This window comes from Scyliorhinus canicula, chromosome 19, assembly GCF_902713615.1.
Source record: "Scyliorhinus canicula chromosome 19, sScyCan1.1, whole genome shotgun sequence".
Lineage (NCBI taxonomy): Eukaryota > Metazoa > Chordata > Chondrichthyes > Carcharhiniformes > Scyliorhinidae > Scyliorhinus > Scyliorhinus canicula.
Genome location: NC_052164.1, coordinates 32,372,355 through 32,389,623, shown reverse-complemented (window position 1 = coordinate 32,389,623; position 17,269 = coordinate 32,372,355). Strand labels below are relative to the sequence as shown.

Below are 17,269 nucleotides of genomic sequence, written 5' to 3'. Positions count from 1 at the left end.
AGTTTTAAGTTTGGCTAAGATTGTAACTAGTATTTACTCAGTTTGAATAGCAATGCAGCTTTGGTATTCTGGTTACACATGGGCTTCCCAGGGACGCATTGATTACTGGCAGCAGATAATGTGATCAAGATTGGGGTGTTTACTTTCTACATTATCGTCTGTTTTCGGGCAGTTTCAGGATGTATAAAGTAATCCAAAATTAGCATATGAGATCAAAGCAGCTTTCTGCATGTGAGCTTCTCAGTAGAGAATTTATTCACTCACAAATAAAGAGTGGAGACAAAGCCACAGTTCGCCATAAGACATTGGAGCAGAAGTAAGCATTAGGCCCATCAGATGGCCCTGCTCTGCCATTCAATGAGATCATGACTCATCTGATATAATCCTCAACTCCACTTTCCCGCTTTATCCCCAGAATCCTTGATTCCCCAATTGATTAAAAATCTCTCTATCTCAGCCTTGAACATACTGAACCAGCCATCCTCGCCAGCCCTCTGCAGTGAAGAATTCCACAGATTCACGACCCTTGAGAGAAGAATTTCCTCCTCATCTCTGTCTTAAATGGGAGGTCCCTTACTCTGAGATTATGCCCTCTGGCCCTAGACTCTCCCACAAGGGGAAACAACTTCTCACTATCTACCCTGTCAAGCCCCCTGAGAATGTTATATAATCTCAGTAAGGTCGCTGCTTTAAATGCTAATGAGTACAGGCACAATCTTTCCTCATTACGAAATCCCTCCATACACAGGATGAACCAAGTAAACCTTCTCTGGACTGCTTCCAATGCCAGTATATCTCTCCTTAGATAAGGGGACCAAAACTGTTCACAGTATCATCAGGTGACATGGATACTGGGCAGCATAGATAGTGACCTCTGGAAATAAAATAGATTATAAAGTATTTAGGAAAAAGTTTGAGGTGACATGGATGTCATTAACCTAACATGAAAAGAAAGCTGTCAGTACAAGGAAATGCGGATGACAGGATGGTGCGGTCAACAGTCAATGCCTGAAGCTGTCGATAGTGCGGTAGTGTGAGTGGCAATTGGTATTGGAAAGGTGTGAAAAGCTGGGGAATGACGTATGAAGCAAAAGGTTCTGCAGTGCTGGCCAGCTTGAGGTGATGTAAATAGATTTAAACATCATATTAAATCTGATCCTGGATAGTTACTGAAGAAAATTCCACCCATGAACCCATGAACTAGGTCAATAGGAAGAATGTTGGTTCTTGGTATAACTCTTCTAATGTCAACATGTCCATCTTTGCAGATACAGGAAGCCCAGCACCAGCTGATGACGATGATCCCCTCAAAAGAACCGGAAAACCATTTGGAGGATTAATCCGGGATATCAAGCGTCGCCATCCCAAATACCTGAGTGACATCAAGGATGCCCTGAATGCTCAGTGCCTGGCTACAATTATTTTCATTTATTTTGCGGCTCTGTCTCCTGCTATCACCTTTGGTGGTCTCCTTGGTATGAAAATATGATGAAAATTATTTTTCATACTGTCAGGAATTTAAAAACAGGTCACGGAAGCAATTTGTTTTTATTGAAAGTACCTAAAGCATCTGGTAATGATGTAATCAACTGATAACTCCTTTAACAATGATGGATTGAGTAACTATGGGTGCGATTTAACCACCGCGTTGAGCCGTGTTGGCGTGGATCAGGGCATGCCGGGTAATAGCAGGAAAGGCCAAAATCGAGATTGTGCCGGGCGCGAACCATTTCGTAATTCACCCGGCCTGCTCCCGATGGCGAGTTCCGGATCGCGCCCAAAGATAGTGAGAATATCATTGGATTGGATTTTGTTTATTGTCACATGTACCGAGGTACAGTGAAAAGCATTCTTCTGCGAGCAGCTCAACACATCATTAAGTACATGAAAAGAAAAGGAAATACATACTAAAAGATTAGAACGATTGTAAGATAGATAAAAAGAGGATGTTAGGGAGAGCTCGCAGAAAGTCGCCACGCTCCAGCACCATCTTGTGCTCATCCACCCTCATTTGCATTCCTTTCAATCTCATTAGTGAATTACCCGACTCCCCAGTGAGATATCATCCAAGCGTTGTTTAGTGCTCCTTTTTAAAAATGTGAAGCTGGAGCGATGGCGTCTCAGCGGAAGTGGGGAGGTGCGTAGCCATTTTCATTTTCTGCCATGCAGCTCAAGGGCACCTGAGCTGCTGCCTCAGTTCTCGAGGGGAATGGTGGGGGGGGGGGGGGGGGGGGGAGGGGGAGAGAAGGGGATCCCCAAGGGGTTGGGTTGGTCAGAGGGCTGAAGTGTTCTAGGTCGGGGGCCATTCCTGAACTGGGAGCGGGGGGGGGGGGGGGGGGGGGGGGGTGGCGGGGATGTGGTGAGGGGATTTGCATCTGTGAGGCCTTCAAACCATCTTTAAATATTATGGGCAACCACGGTTGAAGTTTGGGTCTGTCCAACCAAACACTTACAGGACGGTTTCTATCCTGAAATTCAATTTCACCCCCTTTAACAGTGAGCAGCCTCTAGCTTCACAGCTGAGGGCTTTTTCAAATGAAGAATTGGCATTGTTAATTGTCTTAGCACTTCACACTCTCAACTCTTAAGTGCCTCCTTGAGGGTACATGTGCCACATCTCAGAGGATGATTAGTGCATAGCATGTCACGCAAACTCTGATGCCTGAACAGTGTGCCTGAACTCTATGAGCGCCAGCACTATCGAGGCAGCTTACAACAACAAGAATGGCAGATGCAGTATAATTTGGAGAAATGTGAGGTTATCCACTTTGGTAGCAAAAACGAGAAGGCAGGCTATGGTCTGAATGGCCATGAATTTGGAGAGGGGAATGTGCAACAAGATCTGAGCGTTCTCGTACACCAGTCACTGAAGGTAAGCATGCAAGAACAGTAGTTAATAAAGAAGGCAGACGGTATGTTGGCCTTCATAGTGAGAGTATTCGGGTACAGGGATTTCTTGCTGCAATTATATAGGCCCTTGGTGAGGCCACACCTGGAATATTGTGTGCAGTTATGATCTCCTTATCTGAGGAAGGATGTTCTTGTTCTTGAGGGAGTGCAGCGAAGGTTAACAGAGTGATTCCTGGGATGGCGGGACTGACGTATGAGGAGAGATTAAATCGGTTATGATTGTATTCGCTAGAGTTCAGAAGAATGAGGGGGGATTTCATAGAAACATATAAAATTCTAACAGGACTAGACAGGGTAGATGCAGGAAGGATGACCCCAATGGTGAGTATGTTCAGAACCGGGGGTCACAATCTGAGAATGTAACACCTGATGCATGTGAAGCCTCTGTCACGTTAATCAGCATAGTGTCCATCTTCATCTGGGACATGTCCCTCATTTACTGGGACATGTTGTCGAGCCCCTCAAACATGTTCATCGCAGACTGAGCTATGCAGTTTTCCGCTCAGATCGCCATCCTAGCAGTGTTGGCCTGAGTGCCACATTTTGCCAGCACCTTCTCCTGCACCCAAAGCCTTTGGGACTCCTCCAATTGGTTTTCCGGTCATTGGAATTCCCCTGACACCCCGTCCTGCAGCCTTTGATGAGCGCCGTGAAGCCTTGGCAGACACCCATGCTCTTGCCCACCAGCTGCATCAGCTTTGGGAGAATATTGTCCAGAGCCTCGGCATCTGACTGGGACACAGCTAAGACATGAGATCCAGCAGACCTCCGACTGCTGACTCTCTTGGATGTTTTTTGCCTCCACCTGATGTGCATCAGCAACTGTGTGATGCTCACCAGATTTTGCCCCAGAAGCCTGTCCACTAATGTTGCCCACCAAGGTGTGTGTCTCTGTGATGGTGGAAGGTGGGGGTGACAGCTCTGATGCCTTGATGGTGATCTTCTTGGGTCTTTCCCCCAAGGTAGTCTATTGGGCGGCAAGGTGGGGAAAAACTCCAGGTGACCCAGCCTCATCAGATGGAGATCCTGCGAGACAATGGACATGTGGTCAGTGAGAGGAAAGGATCATTTTGTCTGACATGAGTAACTCACTTGTGACAGGTCATCTGGGCAAAGGGGCAATGGATCCTCATCTCTGTGGCACAGGCCAACCTTGCTGTTGGTGACTGCTCTCTCCTGTGACAATTTCCAGGGCCCATTCCTCATAGGAGGTGAGGACTCAGATCTCTAGCATCCCACCAATCACCAGCCCCCCCCCCCCCCCCGCCACCTCCCCCCCCCCCCCCACCCCCCCCCCCCCAACCCCCTACCCCTGCTCCCCCGTCTCAGCCCTTTCCCACTTATTATGGGTTATTTTCTCCTGTGGGGCAAAGAGAGGACATTGTGAGCCATGCACTTGATGGATCAGAAGGGGTCTATAAGCAGGTGGCATGTGTGGGCACTGCACCGGGACATGAAGAGGCTGTGCTGGTGGATGCCAGGGAATTCTGAGGAACAAGCACGAAGATCAGATGTGGGGATGGTGCGATGCGTCAGCCAGTGATTTGTGGGGGGGGGGGGGGGGGGGGGGGGGGCATGTTAGGGAATTTGAGGGGTGGCAGGCGGAACGGGGGACAGGAGAGAAGTGGTAACGTACCCTTGCAGCTCGGTGGAAGTCGTTGGTCTTCTTCCGACACTGAACGGCAGTCCTCTTGGTCATGTTGCCCGAACTGACAGCCGCTGCCTCTACCTCCCGGGCGGCATTGCTCACCGTGCTGCTGGGGGGGGGGGGGGGGGGCCAGGGCCTGTCTCTCATCTACAGCGTCAAGAAGCCTGGCCAGATTAGCATCGCCAAAATGAGGAGCAGGTCCACATGCTTGTTGTTGACTGGGAGTGAGTGGTGAGGGAGCATTTAAAAGCAGCTCCCCCTCGTTAGTAGCGAGAAGCTCAGGCACGAGTCAGGCGAATCAGACAGTGAGGGAATCAGAGATAGCAAGAAGCTGGTGGGGGCTCTTTTTTGGCAGTGTGCTGTTGAATATGGGCTGCGATCTCAACGATGCGGCCGTCGAGAAACAACTCGCCAAACACGCCCAAAATGACACTTCAAAATGTTTCTGTAAAATTGCACCCTATATATATTATATATAAAACAAGACAGAATTGAATGCAATATATAGCATCATTAAACATCTCCAAATAGTAAAATAACTCCCATCGGAGAGTGACACAGACTACACCTACGTAGAATAACTCAAATCTCAAATGATAGGACAACATCATCTTATTCTGCTCAGAAGCTTGATTTCATCTCTAATTTCACCACTTTTCCCCCAACAAGCTCCAACTTTTTATAATGTTCAAATCTTGTCAAGGACTTGAATCCCATTCCTGTATCTTTGGAGCTTCATCTAAGGCCCCTCTCTCATTCCAGGTCTGGAAAAAGCTTGTATGATAAGCTATCCTTTACCTTAGGCTTCTACGCTCTGACTGTTTTTAACAAGCTCGACACCATTTAATTGCTGCTTCTTGATTTATTTTCCCCATATTGGTGGTTCTCTGCATAATGGACTTCAGCCCTTTCCCTCGGTTTCTCAATTTTAACAAGCACACAACTACAAACTATTGCAATCTGAGTGATAAATTGATACATGGAACCTAACTACATCCACCCAGAGGCACAGACATTCATTAAGTAGTATTAACCCTTGGCTTTGTTTCCTGAACTGGCCTCATTGGACTTCATTAATTATTTATTCCAGTTAATTGATTTATGATAAAGGATGCTAAAATTAGACTTAGCAACTAAAATGTGAAAGGACTGAACTTTCCAATAAAAAAGCAAGGTGCCTCCCAAACGTTATCATTTGAAATGTAAATAGGGCAAATGGGACTCAGTATTACAAGTGATTCCTTGCCATGTAATTCTAACTGTATTTCCACCTTTTCAGTGCGGCTGTGCCTAACTACTGTCACTTTTGTGTGCAGAGGAGAAGACAAAAGGTTTAATGGGTGTTTCTGAGCTGATTATTTCAACGGCAATTCAAGGAGTCATCTTCTGCCTAATTGGTGCACAGCCCATCCTCGTGTTGGGTTTCTCAGGTCCTCTCCTAGTGTTTGAAGAAGCTTTTTATAGTGTAAGTCTCAAGACTCGTCTTGTTCTAAATTTAGGCCTCTATTTTCCCAAAGTTTGTAAAAATGTTGTAACTGTGCTGAACCACAATGGCATGACACCGGATTGTGCACTGTGTGCTTCCCAAACTTGCACATTAAGTATTTACAAACAGACTCAATTGGATAATGTTGATAAAATGCTTGAGTAACTCTGGCAGAATTGGAAATGTGGGTGGACAAAATAATATATGCCCTTTGGCACTGCAAATAGAATATTCCTGTGTAAAGGTTCCATTGTCTGCGTGTTGTGTCTGCACGCACAATCCAGGAATGTATGTTTTAGAAACTCCAACTGTTAGCATTGAACATTAAGCCTTATTCTCATAGAATTTACAGTGCAGAAGGAGGCCATTCGGCCCATCGTGTCTGCATCGGCTCTTGGAAAGAGCATCCTACTTAAGCCCACACCTACACCCTGTCCCCGTAACCCTGCAACCGCATCTAACCTAAGGGCAATTTAGCGTGGCCAATCCACCTAACCTGCACATCTTTGGACTGTGGGAGGAAACCGGAGCACCCGGAGGAAACCCACGCGGTCATGGGGAGAACGCGCAGACTCCGCATAGGCAAGCAGGAATCGAACCTGGGATCCTGACGCTGTGATACCATAGTGCTAACCCCTGTGCTACCGTGCTGCCCGGTAATTCTGAATCACGAGAATGAACGCTATGGATGTGTATATGCTTGGAACTCCTGACATGTTGCAACGTATATCGGCCATCTGCCGTATTTACTGTTGCTCTATTCACTTGAAACACCGGCTATGCAGTTATAACTTAACAGTCATGCCCTCACTTTATGGGTAAATATGTAGACAGTTCCAGCCGGATGGTGTGCACAGCTTTACAGAAGTTCATAAACTGACTGAATGGTACTAATAGGTTGCAGCTCTTAGACAGTATCTGTGTTAGACTGAATAATGCTTAATCACAAAATTCCTGTGTTAAGAACAGTTGTTACTCTGAAATACTAAATGTATTCATTTGAAATCATGAACTCAAAACCCTTCTCTTCTAGTTCAGTGAACAACTTAATTTCGATTACCTAATTGGCCGGGTTTGGATCGGATTCTGGTTGATCATCATTGTCACCGTTCTTGTTGCCTTTGAAGGCAGCTTCTTGGTTCGGTTCATTTCCCGATTCACGCAGGAAATTTTCTCCATCTTAATCTCCCTCATTTTCATCTATGAGACCTTCAACAAGCTGTTCAAGGTGCGTATAAACAAATTAAACCATGTAAGGTGGAGGCCAACTGGGTAAATGAATCTTGGCATCAGCAGAATGAGTCTGAAGCGGATATTAACAAACAGGGAGGCTGAGAGAAAAACCAAAGCAGAAAATAATTGCCCGAGAGCCACAGGAACAGCATGTGATATTGCAAACAGCATTGACAGAGTGTGTGAAAATGGCATTGGCACAGTGTGTGTTGGAATGACACTGCCAGAGGCTCTGTGAGAGGGACACTGATAGAATGTATGAGGGGAATTCCAACAGAGCATTGGTTATGTTAGAGTCCTAACATACATTTGACACAAGGCTGTATCCAAATGGAAAAGCCAGGCATGGGCAGCAGATTGGATACATTTTTGAGCTCATACTATTGATAACATATGAAAACTTTGCCACAGTGCAATATTCCAAGGATATTTGTAGAAGGAAAACTGAACAATGATCAGGAGATTGGGAAGTGGCAGAGATGGTGAACCTGCTTGGGAATGATTTATATGGCTGACCAGGAAACATTCCTGTTGTTACCTCCTGTCATCAGGCACATTGGAAGGATTTACAGGCTGATAATCAACCTGTTTGGCCACATTTTGAATGCATTTTTCACAGCCATTAAGTTCCAGGATGGTACTTGAACCTGGAATTTATGGTCCAAAAGCAGGGATAATACCATTCTGCCACAAATTGTCCTGTAAAAAGTACATCGTTTTGCTTTACATTACTTTCCTTGTGAGACCAGCTGCGGCTCATTACCGATTTTGGACCGAGAAAAGGTAGATGGGGTTAAAATCTCCTGGAACTCCCATTGCCAAGGTCATTCAACATTGGGTTCAACAACTTTAGACTGTGATGTTTCTCCTCTGTCTTAACCCCTCTTTTAAAATAAATTTAGAGTACCCAATTCATTTTTTCCAATTAAGGGGCAATTTAGCGTGGCCAATCCACCTAGCTTTCACAATCCAAATTGGGAGTTAGCCTTTCATTACCAAAGATTAGCGCACCAAACGGAACAATTTTCATCTTTTCAAATGCATTGGGCATTGGAGATATTCCAGAAGAAGTCTGATAATAGATATTTTTGGTTGGTTTTCACGGGTGCACCTGTCCTTCAGTCTTGTCTTGTCCTAAATGGAATATAGAACTGGTGTGTAGACCACATGGGGATTAATTAACACTCGGTGGTTTTTGATTGCCTCCATTAATGCCAGTACAGGCCAACAGTTGAAGAGATGAGGCAGTAAGTTGCAACGATTATCAGCATTCTGCAGCTGACTGGTTGGTCAGAGAGATTATTGAAAAGCTGTCACACTTTCCATTCAGAAAGGAAAAAAATACGTTTAATGAAAAGCATTTGTTCTCCACTTATTTCTATGTTCTTTTAAACAGATTTTTAAGGCATACCCCTTGCTTAAAACCTACAATCAAACAGGGAATAGCACAATCGCAATCAATCCTAATGAAGCACAGCCCAACACTGCTCTGCTGTCCCTTGTTCTGATGTTCGGGACCTTCTCTATTGCCTTTGCCTTAAGAAAATTGAAAACCAGCAAATTCTTTCCAGGAACTGTAAGTAACGCTACTAAAAATTAACTTTTCACAATTCAACTTGAATATAGGTTTCTGAGGAATGTGCTGACAGTCAACTCCATTTACATGCATGGCCAAGGTCTGTCTGAATGATCAGATGGACTCAGAAAATGTGTATTCCGTTTAGCACGGTGGGCTAAACAGCTGGCTTGTAATGCATAACAAGGCCAGGAGTGCAGGTTCAATTCCTGTACCGGCCTCCCCGGCAGGCGCCAGAATGTGGCGACTCGGGGCTTTTCACAGTAACTTCATTGAAGCCGACTTGTGACAATAAGTGATTATTATTATCAATCTCTCTCTCTCAACCTTTCTGCACCCTGAGAGTGCATAGGTCAACCTTTCGTCTATTTCTGCAGCTAATTATTCCTGGGTCAGGTCCCTTGCCTGTCGTCAGGGGTTCATAGTTTGGCACTACATCAAACATAGCCACACTCACACAAATTAAGGGGCAATGTAGCGTAGCCAACCCTGAGTTTCCTCCCGGTCCTCCAATTTCCTCCCACAGTCCAAAGATGTGCAGGTTAGATGGATTGGCCATGCTAAAATTGCCCTCGAGTGTCCAAAGATGTGTAGGTTAGATGGGGTTATGGGGATAGGATGAGGGAGTGGGCTTGGGTAGCATGCTCTTTCAGAGGGTCAGCGCAGTCTCGAAAGACCGATTGGCCTCCTTCTGCGCTGTATGGACTCTATTCTTCCAATCCACCTAACCTGCACGTCTTTGGACTCTGGGAGGAAACTGGAGCACCCGGTGAAAACCCACGCAGACAAGGGGAGAACAGGCAAACTCCACACAGACAGACCTCAGGCTGGAATTGAACCCAGGTCCCTGGCGATGTGAGGCAGCAGTGCTGACCACTGCGCCACTGTGTAGCCCAGTATTCCCAAATGAAGCAGTTAAAATGCCTACAAATATTATTGTTTTGGCCAGACAAACCAACAAATCTTCCGTATATGTTACTTTCTTTGGTACTTCATGTGCAACCAATTTCCTCCAGACTTCCGGACCTGACTAATCTAAATGCTTTAGACCTCCCATAAATATATCTCTTACCCAATGCTTACCCAATTTATATAATACCCATTCAGAACAGATAGAAAGAGAGAGAGAGCTGTAAACTCCCACGAACAGTCATGTACTAATGACAAGGCAGTCTGTTTTTGTGATGTTGTTGGGGTATATATATTGGCCAAGACACCAGAGATCACTGCCCTGCTACTGGAGCACATGGTTCTCTAATACATAATGAGTCAAATCCATGACTGAGAGGATGCAATGCATTTGTTAAATGCAATTACTACCAATCCTATCTGAAACTATCATGCATATAGACAAGCATTTCGGGTTTGGATATCGGCCATGGCTCAGTTGGCAACTTTCTCACTCTGAATCTCAAGGTGATTTTGGAATTACGTCCTACTCCAGAACTTGAGCATAAAAATCAAGGCTGACACTGAGGGAGTGCTGCATAATGGAGGTGTCTTCTCTTGGTATCTGCTCTTCTTCAAAATAGGACTTGTTACATCCACCCCAGCAGACAGATGGTTTAGCATCTCATCCAAAACACACCTCCAATAGTACAGCACTCCCTCAGTGGCAGCCTTGATTTTTATGCTCAAGTCCTGGAGTGGCACTTATGCCCAGGAGAACCTTGTGATTCAGAATGAGAACGTAAGGGCGGCAGAGTGTCAAGTTCTGTAGACTGGCCAAAATGAATGATGAACTGCAGAACATTACGACAGTAATTTAAAATAATTTATTGTAGAACTTCTGGGTGATTAGATAACTAGGATAGATTAAATAATAAACAACTAACACTAAACAACTGTTGTGGAACTACTGCAAATACGTCAATCTCCCAACACGACCTACTCCCAACTCCCAGATCACAAGGTCACATGATGGGTTTACAATGCCACTTAGTGGTCGATCCATATATAACATTATGTACAAACTTGCCTTATGAATACCATCACACACGATAGCACAGTGGTTAGCACTGTTGCTTCACAGCATCAGGGACCCGATTCGATTCCCGGCTTTGGTCTCCCCGTGTCCGCGTGGGTTTCCTCCAGGCGCTCCAGTTTCCTCCCATTGTCCCAAAAGTCATGCTGTTAGGTGAGTTGGATATTCTGAATTCCCTCTTAATGTACCTGAACTGGCACCTTAGTGTGGTGACTAAGGGGTTTTCACAGTAACTTCATTGCATTGTTAATGTAATGAAATGAAAATGAAATGAAATGAAATGAAAATGAAATGAATGAAATGAAATGAAATGAAATGAAAATCACTTATTGTCACGAGTAAGCTTCAATGAACTTACTGTGAAAAGCCCCTAGTCGCCACATTACGGCGCCTGTTCGGGGAGGCTGGTACGGGAATTAAACCGTGCTGCTGGCCTGCCTTGGTCTGCTTTAAAAGCCAGCGATTTAGCCCAGTGTGCTAAACCAGCCTAATTGTGACACTAATAAATATTAAGATTAAACCAACTGAGCCAAGGCTGACACTCAAACCAGAAATGCTTGTGTATGTATACTATAGTTTCAGGAAGGATTGGTAGTAATTTCATTTACTGAATGCTTTGTATCCACTCAGTCATGGATTTGACCTATTGTGTATTGGATGAACTATGTGCTCCAGTAGCAGGGCAGCGAACTCTGTTACTGTGTAAATTTATCATGCAATGAATTAAGACCTGTCTCATTCTGTAACCATCCCCACCCACTGTTGTAATATGGTTTTAAGCAATTATCAACGTAACACCATGAGAAGGGAAGTCCATCATTTGAACCAGTCTTAGTTTCACTTTTGCTTTGAGCAAAGCACATACACACAGCTCTGATTTCTTTAAGGCTCTTCTTTGCAGTCATCCGCTGCATTTTCAATACTCTATGATGCCGCAACTTCAATGTGGTTAGGCAAAAACATTGAGACTTTTCTAATGCCATGTAGCATGATCAAGGGTTATCCACCATGTCATACCTGTACTTAATCTTGCTGCCAGGCTGTTTGACCAATGCTGATCAGCATGTTGTGTTATTATAATTATATAGGCACCAATTACTCATTGTCGATAGTGTTAATATGTGTGGGTTCCTTTAATAGGACGAGGCACATAAGAACAGTTATACATAGGTATAAAGTTTGAAGACATCAGAGCTGTGTGTGTGTGTGTGTGTGTGTGCTTTGCTCAAAGTAAAAGTGAAACTAAGACTGGATCTGATGACACACTTCCCTCCTGGTGATAGAACATAGAACAGTACAGCACAGAACAGGCCCTTCGGCCCTCAATGTTGTGCCGAGCCATGATCACCCCACTCAAACCCACGTATCCACCCTATACCCATAACCCAACAACCCCCCCACCCTTAACCTTACTTTTATTAGGACACTACGGGCAATTTAGCATGGCCAATCCATCTAACCTGCACATCTTTGGACTGTGGGAGGAAACTGGAGCACCCGGAGGAAACCCACGCACACAGGGGGAGGACGTGCAGACTCCACACAGACAGTGACCCAGCCGGGAATCGAACCTGGGACCCTGGAGCTGTGAAGCATTTATGCTAACCACCATGCTACCCTGCTGCCCCAAAATGATGTTATGCTGATATTCCTTAAAGGCATATTACAATACCCATCACCATTACACCATCTGCAACAGCACACAAATAATTCTTACTTTTTAAAGTTCTTTAATGGGATGTGGCTGAACCAGCATTTATTGCCCATTCCTAATTGCCTTTGAGGGAGCATTTAAGAGTCAACCGCATTGCTGTAGATCTGGAGTCTTACTATTTAGTTAGCAACCACCATAACAACACAATGAGAAACACAATGGGGGCAGCAGGGTAGCATGGTGGTTAGCATAAATGCTTCACAGCTCCTGGGTCCCAGGTTCGATTCCCGGCTGGGTCACTGTCTGTGTGGAGTCTGCACGTCCTCCCCCTGTGTGCGTGGGTTTCCTCCGGGTGCTCCGGTTTCCTCCCACAGTCCAAAGATGTGCGGGTTAGGTGGATTGGCCATGCTAAATTGCCCGTAGTGTCCTAATAATAGTAAGGTTAAGGGGGGGGGTTGTTGGGTTACGGGTATAGGGTGGATACGTGGGTTTGAGTAGGGTGATCATGGCTCGGCACAACATTGAGGGCTGAAGGGCCTGTTCTGTGCTGTACTGTTCTATTCTATAAAACCTTCACTGAGAAACCTCCCATTTACAGTGAAAGCAGGTATTGTTCCACCTAGATAATTGCATGCTGAGCTGGGCTTTTGATCGTTTGATTATGATTATGGAAAAGATTCCCTCTTTTCTCCTTTTAGCTCCGACGTGTGATTGGTGACTTTGGTGTTCCCATTGCCATTCTTGTCATGGTGCTGGTAGATTTCTTCATTAAAGACACCTATACACAGGTTAGTCAGCTCACTCACTATCTGGTCAATAATGATTCTCTTTTTTGGCAGCACAGGTAAAAAGATTTCTCTCGCGTCAAGTTAGCTCCCAGATGACATATTTGGCAATGTGAGATTGAAACTGAACTAACCTCCGTGGCCGGCTCGCTGACCCTCTTCCAGATAGTAAGCTGGTCTGTAGCACTCCGTGTTGTTGTTGGCGAGTGACTATACTGGCTTATTAATGGGATTGGGAAGAATAGGTTTACAACAGTCAGCTGATGTTCCTTCCACTGGATGCTAAATATCTTCAAATATGAACGCTCCAAATATAAAATTATCTTAGCTGAACGAGAAAGGTGCTAGTGCTCGCTGACAGGAATAAAAGGAAAAAATGCCGGAAATACTCAGCTGGTTTAGTATCATTTGTTGAGCGAGAAGCAAAATTAATAGATGGGATTTTCCAGTCCCACCCACTGTAGGAATCATCACGGATGGGATGGAAAATTTGACGAACCAGCAATAGGCCCGTTGACTTCGGGTGGGAATCTTAGGCACTGCAACGGGCAGGACTGGAAAACCACGTCCAATGTTTCAGGCCCACAAACGTGGTCTGAGCTGGAAAAAATTACAGATGTTACAAGTTTTAAACGCATGGCGGATTGGGAAACACGCTGTTGGTTGCCGTGAAATATAATTGCATCCCATTAATGGCATGCAGATGAAGGCCCGACCACCTGTGCCCGATTCTCCGTGGCACCAGCGGGATAAGCACGCCGGTGAAAAACATATTTGGAAAACGTGGTGCACAGATGTCAGGGCGGTAGCACAGTAGTTAGCGCTGTTGCTTCAAAGTGCCAGGGACCCGGGTTTGATTCCCGGCTTGGGCCACTGTCCGTGCGGAGTCTGCACGTTCTCCGTGTGTCTGCATGGGTTTCCCCCCGGTGCTCCGGCTTTCTCCCACAGACCAAAGATGTGCTGTTGGCAACGCTAAATTGCCCATTGTGTCCAAAGGTTAAGTAGGGTTACTGGGTTATGGGGATAGGGTAGAGGTGTGGGCTTAAGCAGGGTGCTCTTTCAAGGGCCAGTGTAGACGCGATGGGCCAAATGGCCTCCTGCTGCACTACAAATTCTATGATTTTATGACTCACCTGAACAATGCCTGGTGCTGCCTCCAGAGGGCAGGGTGGAGGCAGTCAGCAACCCTGCACCCCAGAGCACCATGGCAGTGGGGGGAGGGGGCAGGTGGACTTTCCATGTTTGGTGTCCTGGAGAAGGTCCGTCTTCCAACCTCGGAGTTCTCCCAGAGATCCATTTTCATTTTATGATATTCTACCTTCTTTCTTCATTAGTGGATCTGAGATTTTTTTAAAAATTCGTTCATGGGTGAGCGCATTGCAGGCTGGGTGAGCATTTGTTACCCTCCCCTAATTTACCTTGAACTGTGTGGTTTTCTCGGTCATTTAAGCGGGGGATTTAAGAATCAACCACATTGCTGTGGGTCTGGAGTCACATGTAGGCCGGACCAGGAAGGAATGCCAGATTTCCTTCCTGAAAGGACATCAATGAACCAGATGGGTTTTTACAACAATCGATAATGGTTTCATGATCATCATTAGACTCTGAGTTTAAATTTCACCATCTGCCATGGCAAATCTGAATCTGGGTCCCCAGAGTATTACCCTGGGTCTTTGGATTACTAATCCAGTGACAATACAACTAAGCCGTCGCCTCCCCCATGTTGGTCGCCTTTCCAAGATGGTGCCCGGATAGGATGTTGGAGCACGTGTCATCAGGCCTGCCTCGCCATGGAGTATGGCGTAAAATCCCTGGGTGCATAATTACTGAGGTCAGGGCCAGATGACTTGGCGGGTTATCCCACCGGCCTCCACAACAGGAAGCATTTCCCATTCTCACCACGCCTCGGGACTTAGCCCCAGGATGCGAGAATTCTGCCCTACATTTTGTTTCTTTACTTGTTTTATTACTACTTAGTTTTGTCTTTCATCATTATCCCTGTCGTCATTTAATCTTAGGATTCCACTTCATAACTGATGCTCCCTTTTGTTCTTTCGCCCTTTCCTCCCACGCTCCCCCCCCCCCCCCCTCCCCCCCACCCCGTCACTCCCTCCCAGCTTCTTTCCCTACCTCTGTCCTTGTTTAAAATCTGTTACATCTCTAATTCTTTCCAGTTCTGAGGAAAGGTTATTAGCCTGAAATATAAATTTTGTACTGCCTCCACAGACGCTGTTAGATCGGTTGAGTATCTTCAACGTTTTATGTTATCATTTCCAGCATCTGCAATATTTTGTTTTTATACTCTTAGGTTGCCAAGTTGTGTGTTCTTGGTTGGTTACACTCCAGCAGTATTATGTACTGTACACACCTGAGAAATCCTAAAGTTTGATTCTGACTAACCTTTGGCCAAATGCTCTGACATTAGGTAAATTTTAGGGCCACGAAGAATCCAGCACGAGTTTGTAGATTCAAACTGGAAGCAACTTTATTTACAATAATATATACACAGCAGCAGTAATCCACCACTGCTTCCTACGTCAGCTGGTACCACACTGGCCAACTCTGGGCGGAATTCTCTGCCAGGCCCGACACCGTCGTGAAACCCGGAGAGGTTCACGGCGGCGTCGGAGGCCACTCCTGGCCCCCTATTCTCCCCCCGCCGGGGGGGCTAGGATGGCCGTGCCGTGAATCTCGGCCGCCGGGCCTTGTCACTGGCGTCAAGGCCAGGCGCGCCGAGAATGACGCGGCCGATGCGCCTAATGACGTCAGCCGCACATGCGCGGGTTGGCCGGCTCCAACCCGCGCATGCGCGGCTGACGTCACAACGGATAACAGCTCAAACCCGCGCATGCGCGGTTGCCGTCTTCCCCTCCGCTGCCCCGCAAGACGTGGCGGCTTGATCTTGCGGGGCAGCGGAGGGGAAAGAGTGCATCCCTTTGAGACGCCAGCCCGACGATCGGTGGGCACTGATCCCCTCCCGAGCACGGTCGTGGTGGTCATTCCCCTCTCCGCCCCCCACAAGCCACAAAACAGCTGTCGGCACCATGTTCACACCGGCAGCAACCAGGTGTGGTTGCCGCCGGCGTGAACCGGTCGGGAACGGCAGGCCGCTCGGCCCATCCTGGTCGGAGAATCGCGGGCCGCGGTTCTCCCACCCGGCGTGGGGGAGGAGAATCGCACCCTCTATTTATACAGGTGCAATTACTAATGATACGCCCCTCCTCCTCATTGGGGGAGCTCATACTCCAAGAGTGAGTATGTCCTGTGAGCTCCTGAACTGTGCTTTTGAACTTTGCAAGCTGCTGTTCCATCCAGCCTGGAAAAGGGATGGAAGGAGAGATTTGCTGCTGCCTGTTTATTTGAAGCTGAGTGACTGCTACGGAGCTGCAAGAGAAGGAAAGGAATCTCTGCAGGTGAATGTTTGGCCTGGCCTGTCCTGGACTGGACTGAGCTCCAGCCTAGGACTGGATTTACATACTGCCTGCCTGCCTCCCTGCATTTCCACAGCCAGCAGCAGAAGGAGGGGAGGAGGGGCCCAGACTGTTTGCGGCTTGTTTCATCTGCAGGGACCTAGGGCCTGAGGCCTCCCAGCAAACAGGAGGTTGCTGCAACACTTGGTATGGGGCAAAGAGGAAAGGAAGGTTGGTGCATCTGGACTTTATTTTTTTTTCATCTGCTGATTGCGCTAAGTTGGGATAACATCAGTGGACTGTTTTGCTGGGCCTCTACTGGGCTGAAGACCCTGTCCCCACCCACCCGCCGTTGAATCAAAGACCCTTTTGTGGTAGACCAGCCCGCTAGCCTTTCCCCTTCGTACTTGGGGCACCGATCCGTTCTTTTGTGCCCCACCTTCCTGCTTTTCCCTCCCATCTCCTCCCTTGTACTTGGGGCACCGATCCATCTCCTTGCGACCCATCCTCCTGTGCCTTCCCCCTCTTTTTTCCCTCTTCAATTACTCTCTCCCTCCCCCTTCTCCCCTATTGCCCCCCACAG

General features: G+C 46.6%; 1 protein-coding gene across 3 annotated transcripts in view; it reads left to right on the top strand.

Annotated features, from left to right (window-relative positions):
* Positions 1-17,269, top strand: part of LOC119954086 (anion exchange protein 2-like) — a 99,225-nt gene that overhangs the window by 60,528 nt on the left and 21,428 nt on the right. For all 3 annotated transcript variants that reach the window (XM_038778958.1, XM_038778959.1, XM_038778960.1), the window contains 5 exons: positions 1,269-1,475; positions 5,875-6,023; positions 7,078-7,272; positions 8,674-8,853; positions 13,190-13,279. In XM_038778958.1, the coding sequence (XP_038634886.1) occupies positions 1,269-1,475; positions 5,875-6,023; positions 7,078-7,272; positions 8,674-8,853; positions 13,190-13,279 (821 nt within the window). The remainder of the gene's footprint in view (positions 1-1,268; positions 1,476-5,874; positions 6,024-7,077; positions 7,273-8,673; positions 8,854-13,189; positions 13,280-17,269) is intronic.